This window comes from Numenius arquata, chromosome 14 (assembly GCF_964106895.1).
Source record: "Numenius arquata chromosome 14, bNumArq3.hap1.1, whole genome shotgun sequence".
Lineage (NCBI taxonomy): Eukaryota > Metazoa > Chordata > Aves > Charadriiformes > Scolopacidae > Numenius > Numenius arquata.
The window spans coordinates 18,826,461-18,841,344 of record NC_133589.1 but is presented as its reverse complement, the minus strand read 5'-3'; the positions used below and the strand labels follow the sequence as shown (position 1 = coordinate 18,841,344).

General features: G+C 45.9%; 1 protein-coding gene across 1 annotated transcript; it reads right to left on the bottom strand.

Moving 5' to 3' along the window:
• Positions 1 to 1,618: 1,618 nt before the first annotated feature.
• JPT2 (Jupiter microtubule associated homolog 2) lies at positions 1,619 to 12,960 on the bottom strand. The gene is made up of 5 exons (XM_074158411.1): positions 12,829 to 12,960; positions 7,273 to 7,421; positions 6,627 to 6,769; positions 4,753 to 4,795; positions 1,619 to 3,991 (listed from the first exon to the last, which is right to left on the bottom strand). The coding sequence occupies exons 1-5, from the start codon at positions 12,870 to 12,872 to the stop codon at positions 3,807 to 3,809; spliced, it is 564 nt and encodes a 187-aa protein (XP_074014512.1). The 5' UTR covers positions 12,873 to 12,960; the 3' UTR covers positions 1,619 to 3,806.
• Between the last annotated feature and the right edge of the window lie 1,924 nt (positions 12,961 to 14,884).

Sequence of the window (14,884 nt, the reverse complement as noted above, 5' to 3'; positions counted from 1 at the left end):
ACTCCTTGCACAGCTGACAGCAAGTAATGACGTAAATGGCTTATCATGTGCTGAAGTTTCTCTACAGCCCTGCCCTCTGTTACCAGCAGACAACCTGTGCTCACAGAGGTCAGCGTCCTTTTTGCCTTCTTTAGTCTAGCACAGCACAGCATCCTGGTTGCGACCCCACTTTGTTTCTCAAGAAAAATAAACAATGGAAAACTCCAGCCTCAACAGCCTTTGTTCAGTGAGAGCTTCAAGCTGAAATTCAGCAGGAGACACACCAGGGAGCTTGAACTCAGTGCTGGGTGCCCACCTGGCTTCCAAGCTATGAAGATGCATGTTGTCAACTGAGCACGCTCCGCGTTGACAGGCAAATGTCAAACTGTTCTCCACCACACGGTCACACAGGCAGCCAAGACACCTGGGCATCCCTGTGATCACCTTACACGTAAGCAACAGTGAGAATGTTTCAGGGAACACACAACAGTCACTCATGTAGTGCTTAAATAATTGTTTCCACACAATACTGCTTTACAGATGTTCTCTCACTAGACAAGCCCCAAGAATGTACTTTAGATATTCCAAGTCTGATTAACCTCTGTAAATCCTTCAAAAAACCACAGTAATGTTACTTAAAACGCTGAGGGAGAGGACATTAATCTTCCTCTTTAAGAGCAGGAAGTGGGTATCAACTGTTAACAGTGTTAGTATCAGACAGTGCTTGCTTAAAAGGTATTGCATGGAAGCCAGGAGTCTCAACAGGGGAAAGCATGGACTGATCTGGGTTAATCAGGTTCTCGGGGGATCAGGAGGGATGACACGGTGTAGCTGGGCTGCTCATGAGAGCATTCATTAGAGCCGTCTGGTACTAGATGGGCATGGTGACATATTTTGGAACTAAGCAGCAGCTATGTCTGGAATTGTACACAGGACTTATGAAAGCATGCAAATCATCCTTTATCCACTTTCCAAGCTAAGCTTGTTATAAGAGATATCATAATTTTCCTTCCAAGACTGAAACAGTAGCCTGGATAATAGTCTATCCTCAGTGTTTAAGCTACAAACCTTCAATTTAGGGGTAAGGAGGTAGCGTACAGAGTTGCAAACTGAAATATACTGTAATCTCCTAGTTGGCAGCACTTCAAAGGAAGGACAATCCTTTGTTGCTTATGTGTTATCTATCACGGATATTCCCAAATTCCCACACTCCGCAGATCCTACCCACGGCATTGTGCACACCTGAGAGAAGAGTTCTGAACTACACACGGCAGAACTGCCAGCGCAGAGCACAGAAGTCACTGCAGAAACGTGTGCTGCCCGAGCAGCTTTGTCTGGCATCACAGTCTGTAAATTACGGGGTGAACACAGCAGGTTTAGAGCACCCTGGCTGAGAGGCAACCAGTCCAACCATCCCCAGCGGGGACTTCTGTAGCTGTAGTTACCTCCACACCCCCCAGGGACACGAGCTGCTTGTCTCAGTAGCAACCTTGAGCAGGATGCCACATCTCCAAAGCGTACTGCCCACTACCGAAGACCTGAAAAGATTGGTGCAATTTTTCCCGCTTCAGGTAACAAAATTCAGTGTATCTCCATTGAACTAGACTACTGGTTCATTTATAAAAAGCAGACACAATGAAGTAACAAAATACAGAGGTTTATTGACAACTGAATGATTTGATTTCCAATCTCCTCCTGTCCTGGAGAAACGTTCTTATCAATCTTACTTGATGAGTTGAAAACGTGGTTTAGATTCCAAAGAAAGAAACGCAAGAAAATGAACACAGTTTAACTAATTTAAGGCCTAGTTGGAAGTTGCTGTTTAGAAGACAGGCACTGTAGCCAATGCACATCAGGTAGTAAAAGATGCCAAGCCCAAGCTCAGTATTACAGACAGCGACAGTTACAGCAGCCTCCTCAATGCAGAAAGCTGCCTCCAGTTGGGTTTTCCACATGGCAGCCTCTTGGAACCCTCTCAAGTACCAGAACAAGGAATTGAAACAGACAGATGTGTCTGAGAATCAGGCAGAGGCCAGACAGCAGGGACTCAGGAACAGCTGCTGGGAAATACAGGTTTGGAAGTAACATAAATCCATGACAGGGTTGCAGTCAGAACCACTGTCTTGCTTTCCCGGGGGAGGGGCAATAACGGGGACCTCCAAACCTATCTGAAAGGTGCAAAGGCATTGAAATCCCTACTTCCCACACTATTTCTACCCTTAGCACTGCCCCATGTATTTCACTTCCACCATTTGAAAAGGCAGCTAAGTCTTCATGCGGTCATCCACTGCTTCTGACATCAACCAAACCAAGCGGCCTACTGAGCACTACAGTCACAGGGTGTTTTAGCACCTGGCCCAGAGACAGTCCCCCCCGAACAGCAGGGAACCTGGGCTAGAACAGCAGTGGGCTGGTAACAACGCAGATAAGGCCACTTGTTCTTTGGTGTACCCGAACAACTCCTGTTTGGATATGTCAAATTTAAAGAGTCACTATTAAATACATTGAACAGTAAGCACCTCATGTTAACATTCATATATCAAAGCTCTGGATACGATCAGAAAGTCCCTTCAGAGAACAAATGATGGGAGCTACCCTCCTCAACAAACGTTTGTGCAAAACATGCACATCTTCCAAACATGATTTAAGACAGCCAGCTCAACCACAAGATTTGTATTGCTAAAGTCTTTGTTTCTCCAACTAGGATAGTCTATAGCATGTCTCAAAAGAACTACAGCTGTGGTTTGGGGAGAATCCACACCCTTCTCCAAACCTTACCAACAAAAATCTGAGGGAGTCAAAGGCAAACGTAAGGCTGACCAAAGACACGAGAATTCACTAACAGAGTCAGCACAGATAAACAAACAAAAAATGCACTGTGGTGAAGAACAGTCCTGGTTTCCGCAGGGTACAAAGTAAAAAACCTTTGCAGAAGCTAAGGCGTTTCTATAGGGGTTGGGTCAAAGCTGGCTGACATGTCAGTATATTCTCCACGGTAATGGTACACTTCTGTTCAGGAGCACCATAAAGCTACTGTTTGCACCCAACCAGGACACTTTAAATAGAAGTCTTCTAGAAGCATCTAAATGAAACAGTACATTAGACTGATGTTATCACTTGTCAAGAGCTAGTCATAGTAATCAGCAGATTCAGCAGAAGGCCTGAATACTCTGGGGAGGGGGAAGACATGATTTTTATTAACATATGACGGTTTAGGAGTATTAAAAAAAAAACTTTCAGTATGTTTTGTCTTTGTTTCAGCAATCGTGTGCTGCAAAGCAAGAAAGGAGACAAAGAGAACCAAAGACTGGACACTCAAACCCATGGCAGCACTACTTGTTCCACTGGAACATACTTATATTCAAGTGACCGCAAGTCAGCGCATGCTGTGATGCCACATCCTAAGGAGAGCAGAGCCCTCCAGCTGTGCTTCACAGTCTTTCAGAGGTGACCTCCAGGTCCCCACCCACTCGCAATGTTGTATGTGTTGATTGCAGGGATAAGCCTGACTCCACAAGAGCGTCCCGAGCCATGAGCTAGCCAAGAACCTAACAGTCGGATGAACTCACCACAAAGCAGCACTGATCTTTCACAAAGTTACACTAATGTCCCCTCTGCCAATCCCATACTCACATCTTCCACGGGGCACCCTTTCCCTCCCCAGCCCTCCCTCCCCAAATCACCAGGATACCCTTCCCACGCATGTTAGCATAACCTTCATCCATCTGCCTAAGAATCTATCCACAAACAATAGTCTATAAACTGACCTCCTGACCACAGACAAGGGTTTCTCTGCAGACTCCATTAGTGAAAGTGAACGGATGGCCCTAATAGAATGCAATACTGGATTTCCCCCCCGGTGGATTGAGGACTTTGTTGTGTGAGCGTGGCCTTGGCCCCAGTCGGGGCTCGTGATTGTCTATCTTGGGTTCTGGCTCCTTGCATCGCTCCTCTTTGCCCAGATCTTTTTTCTCGCCTCCATCTTCCAGCTGTGGTTTGATATTTTCTGTAGCTGAATAAAAAGAAAATAGGGATTAGATCAACTGGCTATTCTGTAGAGCAGGAAATGCCTCTTCTTCTGTAGGCTGCATTACTTCCCACGTCTCCCATCCATAGGGCACTAAGGTTTCTCTGCATCTGTTCACTTTTCCCCAAAGGAAACAGATGTTGAAGAAGAATTTAACTTTTTGCAACAATTCCTCTCTTCCTTCAGCAATCTTTCTAACAAGGATACGTAGCTAAGTCATACACCTTTGGAATTATTTTGGCAGCTTCAAGCAATTAAGAGATGCAACATACCCTTGAATCCTTTCACAATGAGCTCAAAAGCAGCGTTCCCATCATTCTTCAACAATAACTAGCTGAGCAATAATACGTTTTGTCAGTCAGCTATTTGTTATTTACGACTATGGAAGGCCAAGATTACACACTTGAAGGAGATGGCAAAAGAGGAAGAAGCAATCTGATAGGATGTTTTTATATACATATACAGATTCTATATGTATCTATATATATATACACATGGTATCAAGCAAAGTAGATACACACCCATAGTATCCAGATTTATACCTGCAGTGTTCTCCTCAGTAAGAGGAAGAGAACCATTTCCCTGCAGTCAAATGATTAAATTTCTGACTCTCAGAAGGAAAATTTCTCAGTTGTATTATCCTTAACACCAGCCTCGGTCTTATGTTTTTAAGAGGAAGCATAAGAAACTATTTCTCAGAGCTTATCTTCTCAAAGAGAACACAGAAAGAAATTTCTCTTGCTGACCTTCTAACTTTGGTGTTTCATCTTCTTTCAAGACAATGTGATCCTGCAAGGAAACCAAAACCTATCTTAGTATATTACTGTTTTCAAACAGGAACTGTCACAAAATCCTTCAGAAAGTTCTACTTTGTTCTAATGTAAGTTTATACGTTTATCACGGGAAAAGTCAACAGCTGCTGACACTGTGTGCAGCCCCTCCACTACTGCGTATCCCCAGAACACTGGTAGAAGGCAACTCCCACGTCCCGTCAAGGTGCACACCTCAGACAATTCATTGAAATGCAGATGACGATGCTACATTAGTTCATCAGAGGCTTAAAACTTTGTCAATTTTCAATTGAAAGGCCTGGAATTACCGTTCTTGTCAAGCACCCTATTTATGTTCAGCAATTCCTGTCTTCCTGTGAGTATCCAGAGAGACCCAAACAGTCAGGTAATTAACAAAACCCTTTAATACCATTTCCCCAGCAATCCCAAGTGACTGTCAGCAGCACACAGCAATACTTTAGAAAAACTTGCATGTTTTCCTACCCATGAAACTCTACCTGCAATAGTTTTTGTAAATATGCTATCTCCTTTCCATCCCAGTATTTCCCACAATTCCAATGCTCTAATTAAAGACATAGGAATTTCCTAAGTGTTGTCCTGTTTGTCAGGAGTTCACAAAAAATAATGTTACATTTTTAAAAAAGCAACTAAAAAGAATCAGAGACCAGCCTGATAAAGATGTACAGAGGAACAAAACAAAGCCCTTCTCTGCACCAACAGCACTACTGCTGAAAAAACCTAGCTCACAGTCTTCTTTTTTCTCCTCTTTTCTTACGACCAAATCCCCCAAAATAAACCCCAGAGCCTGCATAAAAAGTTAGGCAAAGCACACCACCAGAACCTTCAAATTTAAGGGGAAAAAAGGAGAAAAAAAAAAAATTGGACTAATCTTTTCTTCCTAAGGTTCCAGGAAAAATGAGACTGCTGCTGCTTTTTCAGCACAAAGTCAGTCATCTGTATTTCATGGGATGTTAAGTTCCTGTGCTACCCTCCATGCCAACAGCACTGCCAACATAGTAGCTACTCACTCAATAGTATCTTAGAGTAAGGCAGCAGGTTGTAAATCCCAATATAGGGCATTTAAATACAGAAATAAAGTATTTGGCAATGTAACCTCCTTTTTTCCAGAACAGATTGGGTCATAACTACAAGCCTCTCCAACTATTACACACCCCAGCTTTAAGATCAAAAAATAACAACTAATAGAGCAACACACACTTTTGTCTGACATCACAAAGTCAAGTGCATGGCAGACCTGACACTCGAACCTGATCTCAAGTTATCTTTTTCGCTTTGATCACCTAAGCTTAATCTCCTGCTAAAGTGCTTCCATGTTGCACGTAGATGCATGTATGGAAGAGCGGTGAAGGGCACAGCCAGGCTACATGAAGATTTATGACTGTAGCCCACCAGTGCTCACTGACTGTCCAAAGCTGGTATCGAGATCACCTCTGCTAAATCGCAGAACAAAGGGAAATATCTTCTCCCTGTCTAGCTTAAATGCCTCTCGGCTGTGTGCCAAGAACTCCAGCAGTACCTCACTTATGAGAAGTCCAAAGGCTTCTGAAACATTTCTTCCTCCTTTTTCTTTCGAAACACATATCCACGGTCTAATTAATAGTTCTACTGCAAACTACAGAGCATGCTAAGATCTCATATACCAAAGCTAACAAGCTATCAAATGGAGAGTTCAGGAATAACTGTCTAACTTCAAGTCATCCTATGCATAATTCATCTGATAAAGAACACAGGTATTGCATTGCGACAAGACAGAGACAACTCGCTGAGCTGCCAGCTCCTTAGTTTGACAGTGAAAGAAGTACAAATACCTTAGGCTTGTTTGGGTGCACTCGCACAACACTGGTAGGTACAGGAGACCCAAAGATATCACTGGTCTTCCCACCAGGTGGATTCATGCGGGGACGAGGTTGAGCAGAACTAGAATCCTCAAAAATACCACTTTCTTTTCCCCCTGCAAGGCAGTTGTTAGATTTATTATTTTTTTTCCTAGATGACTTAGTTTTACCACGCTATATTAAAAAAATTTAAAAAAAAAGATATAAGAATTCAAAGACTTCCAGAAACCTACTGCCTAGAGACTTACTTTTATTTGCCTGGAGATACTAGTTGAAATCCCTTGTTACAAGAATTCCCTAGAGGATCTCAGATTCACAGCTGTACTAACTGCAGCTAACTGATGACCCAGCTCTAGAATAGAAGCAATTTCCTTTCATCATTTCCTAGACCTCAACTTCGAAAGAATTAGACTTGTGCTAAAAAGTCTGTGAACAGGTAGATCACTGAAATATTCATATATTCAGAAGTCTGAATAGCTTTATTGTTCAAGCCCACTCAATTTGTAAAAGTGCAACATAAAGAGACAGACAGATCCCAGTGTTCCACTTAAAGAATATGAACCCAGTTCTGTGCCGCAATTCAGAGCCCAGTCACGCTGAAGGAGGTGGCTCCTCTTACCTGGAGGGTTTGTTCTTTTTGGAATGTTTTGAGGTTCTTCTGATGCTCCAAAGATATTGGATGCCATCCGGTGTGGCCTGCTTGAAGAAGAGATTTCTTCTGTACTCCCAAAGAGATTACTAGATCCTCCTCCTGGGGGCTTCAATACCCTGTATTGCAGAATGAGAGAAGCAAGAGACAAAAGTTTGTTTGAGATTTACAGCATTTAACATATTTTACGTCCCCTCCCCATTCTCCCTTGTATGTTATGAATAACTGTTCTGATCTGAACTTACTCCAAGTAACTCTGCTATGTCCACCAGGTATCTTCAAGAGCTGTTCTAATAAAATATTCTGAAGTCCAGCACAAATATTGCCAGCTTCCTAGTCACTCAACTTGATCATTATGTTATCTACAATTATTCGGAATGGTCATAACAGTACCACCAGAACAAATAGCTCTGCTCTCTGGGGTGTTCCAGAAGCAACACAAGATTAAGGGAAGTCACACAACTCTGGTTAGTATTTTAACAGAATCAGACTTTCTGCTAAACTGCACATACCAACTTCTAAATAAAAGCAGACATTTCATAACTACTAAAAATTTGCTAGTTTCAACCATGAGTTATCATGAGCTGCTGCAGAGTTTAGAACAGAAAGGTGGAATGCCAAGCAGCCAAATTTTTAGCGGTCAAGATGCAAATCCATTAAAACCAAAGCTTGGCACCAGAGGTATTTCAAACAGACCCTCATAAAAATTGGAGGTTACAATGGAAATGGACTGACTTCTCAAAAACCTACTGAAAATCATGCTTGTCCACAGTTAATACCTATGCCTTTTTCAACTGACTTCAGGTCCTGTCCTGAACCTGCACTGAACCACTACGTGGGAGTAGAATCAGTAGAATTAAGTGGAAAACTAACAGGAAAAACATGGGAAAGCGTTGGAATACCTAGGTAACAAAAATAATCTTTACAGTTGACCAATTACCCACAATCTTGGCAGCTGAGCAAAAATAGTAGCTGAATTATACCTCTCCTAATCTGAACACTTGATCTGGGACCTAAACTAACCAGATATTTTTATACAAAGAGAACAGTTATAAATTGCAAGATCTTTATCCCACTCTACCTGAACAGAATTCCAATGTCGTTAAATTAATACAACACATGCCCTCCACAGATCTGTGACAGAAGCAAGCCGTCTCAGGTTAGATATCTGCCAGGCATAAAAAGAAGTCCCTCTTGGAGCCAAGATCTACCCGAATTTAATCCTAAAGTTGAATTTCACAAACATGGAGATATTTGACTGAAAATGAGCTTTGTCAGCATTTCAGATCTCAGGATGCAGAAAGCAGTTCTATTTGCTTTGGAAGGAAGGAGGAGAGTTCCTCTTTTAGCCTGGGAGTAGTTTATATAGTCAGAACTAGCCTCAGAGAAACTGTCTTTACTGGCCAATTTCAGTATTTCAATCCTTAGTACAACAGTGGATTCAAGGAAATCCTTTAGCTTGAGGGAGTAACTAAAACTTCAGTAGACAGGATAACTATCTTGTCCACTGCACAGGTAAGATCACATCTGAGCAGAAGGTTTATTTACAATTTAGTGTCCAACAGACCCAACTATGCTATGGGTTTTTCACATATCTTAGAAGATCTAAAACTGCCATTAAACCAGACATCATATAGGCAAATTATGTATTTTAATCATTCACAATGGTCCAGAAATCATGAGGCAATTTAAGCATTTAAACTTGGAAGATGGAAGGAAGAGAAAAGGGAACAATTGAAAAAAGCCAACCAAACCTAGAGGAGTTCGGGAAGGGGCTCCTGTTAAAAAGTAGGCCTGCTAATATCCCTCATATAATTTAAGTGATTTCAGACTTTACCCATTGTTTTCAGCTATTTTTTTAAACATATCTAGTCTTTCTTGAGTTCTAAGCATACTATCAAAGAGATTAAAAGAGTGAAACACAGTTTATACAAATGGAGTTTCTTACGCTATAGATTCACTCCATATACCATGTTTTCTTAACACGTGCCTACAAGCACAGGAGGGATTAACAAAATAACTACATTCAGATTTTTTTGGTTTAAGAAAAACAACCAATCATAAGAATCAAATTACTTCCCATTCCTGCAACTGGATTTAAGATTTATTGCAGAAAAAAATTCTAGAGAAACCCCCTTTTAAGATTAAATGACTTGATTATTCAGCTAACAAACTTAATTTATGCATCAAAAGAAATCCAACACTGATTAATCTTATATTGTCCTCCCATTTTCAGCTCAGTATACATACTAAGAAAACCCTACTCTTGCAATGAATAAATCACAGGCATCGCTTGAGGTGCTTACAAGGCACTCTGAAATCAGCATAATAGGTGGCCTTTTCTGCCAGCATTATCCAAAAGAATGTCTCGACTCCACACACACAACATGGATTTGCCTCAATTTCAGACACTTCTAATCACTAGTAACCTTCCAACCCTTCCAACCATTCCATAAACTTTCAAGCGACTTTGATACCAGGTCCACAAAATTCTAACTAGTGCAAAGTCAGATAACTAAGTCATTCACAGGAATCACCAAAAATAATCTTGAAGTAACAAGATCTTCCAGCTTATAGCAAAGAGAACAGGGTTTTGAGCTCCTTCACTTCAGCCAAAACCCGGGGAGAACACAAAGCTATTCTCCTCCTGTGTAGCCTCTCGAGGATCGCTGACCTCCTTGTACCCCCATGTCACGCCGTTCTAGATCAGGGAGATGTGCAGGTCCCACAGACCAAATAAGAAAATAAGACTCAGCCTGTGAATCCTGCCAATGGAAAACAGTTACGCTAAACTTGGTAAGACAGCATGAGCTGTTTCAACAGAGTACAAGGAAATTCAACATACACTTTATATTAATTTTAATTTATAGTCATTTTATATTGGTATTATGCCAGTTTACATAAAGAGGTATTTTTGTGTTTTGTAGCCAGATAAGTTAGATCTTTTTTCTTTCTTTGTGAGGAAGGAGGGGAAGAAGGGAAGGTGTTGTTTTATTCTTTTAAACAGTAATGAAAAAAAACCCCTTTGTTTTCTACGCAATCTAAATCTGTCTGTTCTCCTCCTCCCCTCCAGTAGACTAGAAGTCCGTCAATTCATCTAGAACAGCTAAATTGAGAACCCTACCCTGTAAGTTTAAAGCCTCTACTAATTGCTTTGTTCTCTTCTGGCAGACTTGAAGAATTTTAATTAGTACTTGTGGTCTTTTTTCCTACATTCTAACACACTTGAATTTGAACGCCCTTTCCTCATTAAACCTTTCAGCCAAACTACAGAAGAGGTGCCAAAACTTACCCATTAATTCAAGACACTGGCTATATATATATATTATTTTTTTTTTTAAATTCTGTCTGAAAGTTAAACACTGAAGCCCCACCATTTTTCAGACAGTTCTAATAAAGCATGTAAAACAGAAGAGTTGCATTATATGCAAGAGACCCTCACTAAGGTAACTAGCAGAAAGCGAGTGTTAAGGTTTGGAACACGAGGCTCTAAAGCAAAGACTACAGAGGTACTGGGGGCTCTCCTGCTGTTAGATAATACAAATTCATGCCTCATGTCATAAACAAACAGCAATCTTTGTTACGTCAGTTACACTCTCCATCAGAAAGCTGGGGGATATTCTGCAGTAACACTGATGGGGAGGAAGGGAACATGCGCATCCCGTTTCCAAGATGGCTACATTTTGCATTTTCAGCTCTATACAGCAGTTGTGAAACTGCTCATATGCTACATGAATGGATGATACATAAAATAAACGCATCCTCATCGTGTGCACCAACAGCAGAATGATAGAATTCTCTCCTGCTTTGCTTTCAGAGCAACAACAACTCTTAGACATGCAATTCCTCGTTTTATTTTGGAAAAGCAGAACTTCCTTAAAAATGCAAAGTGCCATTATTGAAGTTTAGTAAAATAAAACTAGACAGTCAATTCGATTCATCAAACTAGTTGTTTGCTATATCACTGTACACATTAACTGGATCACGAGAGATACATCTCACGGGGCAATCATTTAAGTGGAGGCTTTCATTTAAAATATTTTTAGCACCCTTCATTTCTAACAGTAATAGCTCTGTATTATGAAGTTCTCAAAATGCAAAGTATATGTTTATAATTTCCTCACAAAGATTTTCACATTTTCTTCATTAGGAAGAGTTATTTTTTCCCCACTTCCACAGCTGTTGGCAGCTGCTGCAGAGATTTTGAATTAGGCTCAGTTTTAATTAGAGAAACTTATACATGTCAAGAACTGCAAAAGGATTTGCATTATCACCAAATAAAGTTTTGTTCAGGGAAAGAACAGAAAAAGTGTCTTTAAACCAAGTACTTTTTGCTTCTGACGGCGCAGGCTGTATGTCAATAATCACCATCTCGGAGACCACCCCATGCAATCCAATAACGCACGGAGACCACCCCATGCAATCCAATAACGCACGGTACCGCGGCGCCGCAGCAGGGCCGCTTGCTGTGCCGGGTCTGCTCAGAGCCGTGAGCCCTGCTATAGCGTGTCGGGCACGATGTCAGTCGCTGCCACGATGCCAGAGAACAAACGCGAACAAAATCACCTTTGCTCGCTGGTAACTAAAAAGTTACGGTCTGTGTTCCAGACTCTATCCAGAAACGCAATTTATGAGTTAAACACGGTTTCAAAGTTACCATGAGAACAGAAGCTTCTCAGACACTACACTAAGGACAGAGCATCCTCACAAGTCTTTTAAAACCAGGCGGTAACTTAGAGCACCCTGACACGATTTCGAAACATTTCCTTCCCCTCCGAGCACATGATTACCTGGCAGTGGATTAATCACTCCAGCTCCAAGTTATTAGGATATATGCCCCTGTCCAAGCATAACAATGTACTTCAACTTCACGAGGCGAAAACACACGAACATGCGCTTATGCGGGGGTTTGTGTCGCATCTCCTCGAAGCTTCGCAGCGCGCAGCCGGGCCCCGCTCCCTCCCCGCGCCGGCACCAACCCGGGGCAGGAGGGCCCCGCCGCGTCAGGACCTTCCTCCCGCACCGCGCCCCTCGCCGGGCCCTGACCCTCTTCCCAGCCCGGCCACCCCCGGCGAGACCTCACCCCTCCCGGCGGGACGGGGCGGGGCGGGACGAGCACTGCCGCCCCGCAGGGACAGACAGCTGCCGCCCTCCCTCCGCGCCCCACGCCTGCCCCGAGCCGCGGGCACCGCGAGCAGGGCCGCGTAGCCCCTGCGGACCAGCCCCTGCCCCCGCGAGAGGGAAACTGAGGCACGGCCAGGTCAGCGGCCACCGCCCCGCGCAGGCCTCCTGCCTCAGCGGCCACCGGAGGGACGGGGGTGGCCTTCCCGCCTGCCGCCGCCGCCGCCCAACAGGCCCCTCAGGAAGGACCCGGTCCCCCCAGCAGCCCCCGCCTCCCGCTCCTCGGCTGAAGCCTGCCCCTCTCCCACCTCTCCCTCGCCTCGAACAAAGCCCCGCCACGGGCTCCGCGCCGCTGCACGGCTCGTCCCGTCCCCCCGTGCCGCCAACCCGCCCCCACTGCACCACCTGGAGCTGGGCTTAGCTGAGTCGGCCTCAGGGCCCTGGAACATGGTGCCGGACGACGGGCTCAGCCCCACGCGCGGCGCCTCTCCTCAGCGGCCGGGACCGCAGGTAGCGCCGGCGGACCCTCCCTAGCTCACCGTTGGTTGGGCCAGCTGCCCATCACGCCGAGCAGCCTATCGAAAGTAGCCCGCCCTCTCGATGTCCCGCCTGTCCGGTGAGCCTCGCGGAGGGAGGGAAGCTTGAAAAGGGCTCGCATCGTCGCCCGTTCATTGGTAACGCCGCGCGTCCGTCAGAGGGAACTGCAGAGCTATTGGCTGAGGGGGCGTAGCGGCGCGAGAGGCGGGAGGGCATTTAAAGGGCCAGGCAGGGCAGTAGCCGCAGAGCGGTGCGCTGTGCGGGTCCTCGGGGCGGTGGAGGAGTATGCGGGGCCCTTACCCGCAGCGAGCCTGACCCCGCCTCGGGCGAGAGAGACCGAATTTCTCCACGGGGCGTGGGCGCCCTGGGGTAAAGGGCTGCGATCGCCCCGGGAGGGTCCGGCTCCGGTCCGTGCTGCCGGGCCCCCCTCTGGGCATCTCACCCGAACCGTCAGAACTCCGGCCCGCCGTAAGGAGTAACCTCACAGCGGCTTCATAACCCGGGGGCTCCAGCCTCGCCTAGCGCTGCCGGACGGGAGAGGGCCGCGCCTCGGTCCCGCGCAGGCGGCGGTGGGGAGGAGGCGCGGCCGCGCGGGGATGGGCCCTGTGTGCGAGCCCCTGCGCGCGCAGCCTCTCCCCGCCCCGGGACCGGCGGCCATGGCTGCCCCCGGCGCGGCGGCCGAAACCGCGGCCTCGCTGGAGCCCGCGGCCTCGCTGGAGCTGGTGCAGCCGCGCTCCGGGAGCCAGCGCTTCGACCGAGCGGTTCCGAGTGACAGTAACGCTCCAAGCTGACATTTTCGGTTGAAGGTTTTATTTAACGGCTCCGCAGCTTTCCGTAAGGGCAAGAAGTAAGCTTAGAGGCAGCCATGTTGCTGCTTTTGTCTTGAGGGATTAAAAAAACAAACGACAGAAAAACAATACGCGAGAAATAAGTACTTTAACTGCAGTATTTTGCTTTGCTAATCAAGATCTTAAGATTCATTCCTTTTGTTTTTACAGTGTTAAGTTTTGGTCATTAAGGGCGGCAAAATCAGATTGTGAGGAAAAGAAAGCGCCAGGATTCAGTATCAGCTTTGACATAAGGTGGAAGAGAGCTGCAGGCCTGTCTCAGCCTTGGTCACAGCAGGGTGGAGGTGAAAAGCTGCACAGAAAGTGCTCACGCTTGGTCACACAGTCCAGTTTTCCTGGTACACAGGTGGTAGGAGTCCTCACTTGCTGCATGGAAAGGAAGCATCTAAGAGTATTAATAATAAAGGTTCCGTTGAGCTTTAAACATTCTTCATTTCTTATCGTAGAACAACTTGGGTTGGAAGGGACCTTAAAGCCTCCCCAGTGCCACCCCCTGCCCTGGGCAGGGACACCTCCCACCACACCAGGTTGCTCCAAGCCCCCTCCAACCTGGCCTTGAACCCCTCCAGGGATGGGGCAGCCACAGCTTCTCTGGGCAACCTGGGCCAGGCTCTCACCACCCTCACACCAAAGAAGTTCTTCCCCACATCTCATCTCCATCTCCCCTCTTTCAGTGTCAAACCCTTCCCCCTCCTCCTATGGCTCCCCTCCCTCATCCAGAGTCCCTCCCCAGCTTTCCTGGAGCCCCTTGAGGGACTGGAAGGGGCTCTAAGGTCTCCCCGGAGCCTTCTCTTCTCCAGGCTGAACCCCCCCAACTCTCTCAGCCTGTCCTCACAGCAGAGGGGCTCCAGCCCTCCCAGCATCTCCGTGGCCTCCTCTGGCCCCGCTCCAACAGCTCCGTGTCCTTCTGCTGTTGGTGGCCCCAGAGCTGGAGGCAGCACTGGGAGGGGGGGTGTCTCCCCAGAGCGGAGCAGAGGGGCAGAATCCCCCCCCCCTCGCCCTGCTGGCCACGCTGCTGGGGATGCAGCCCGGGGTAGGGGGGCCTTTCTGGGCTGCCAGCGCATGTTGGTGGCTCA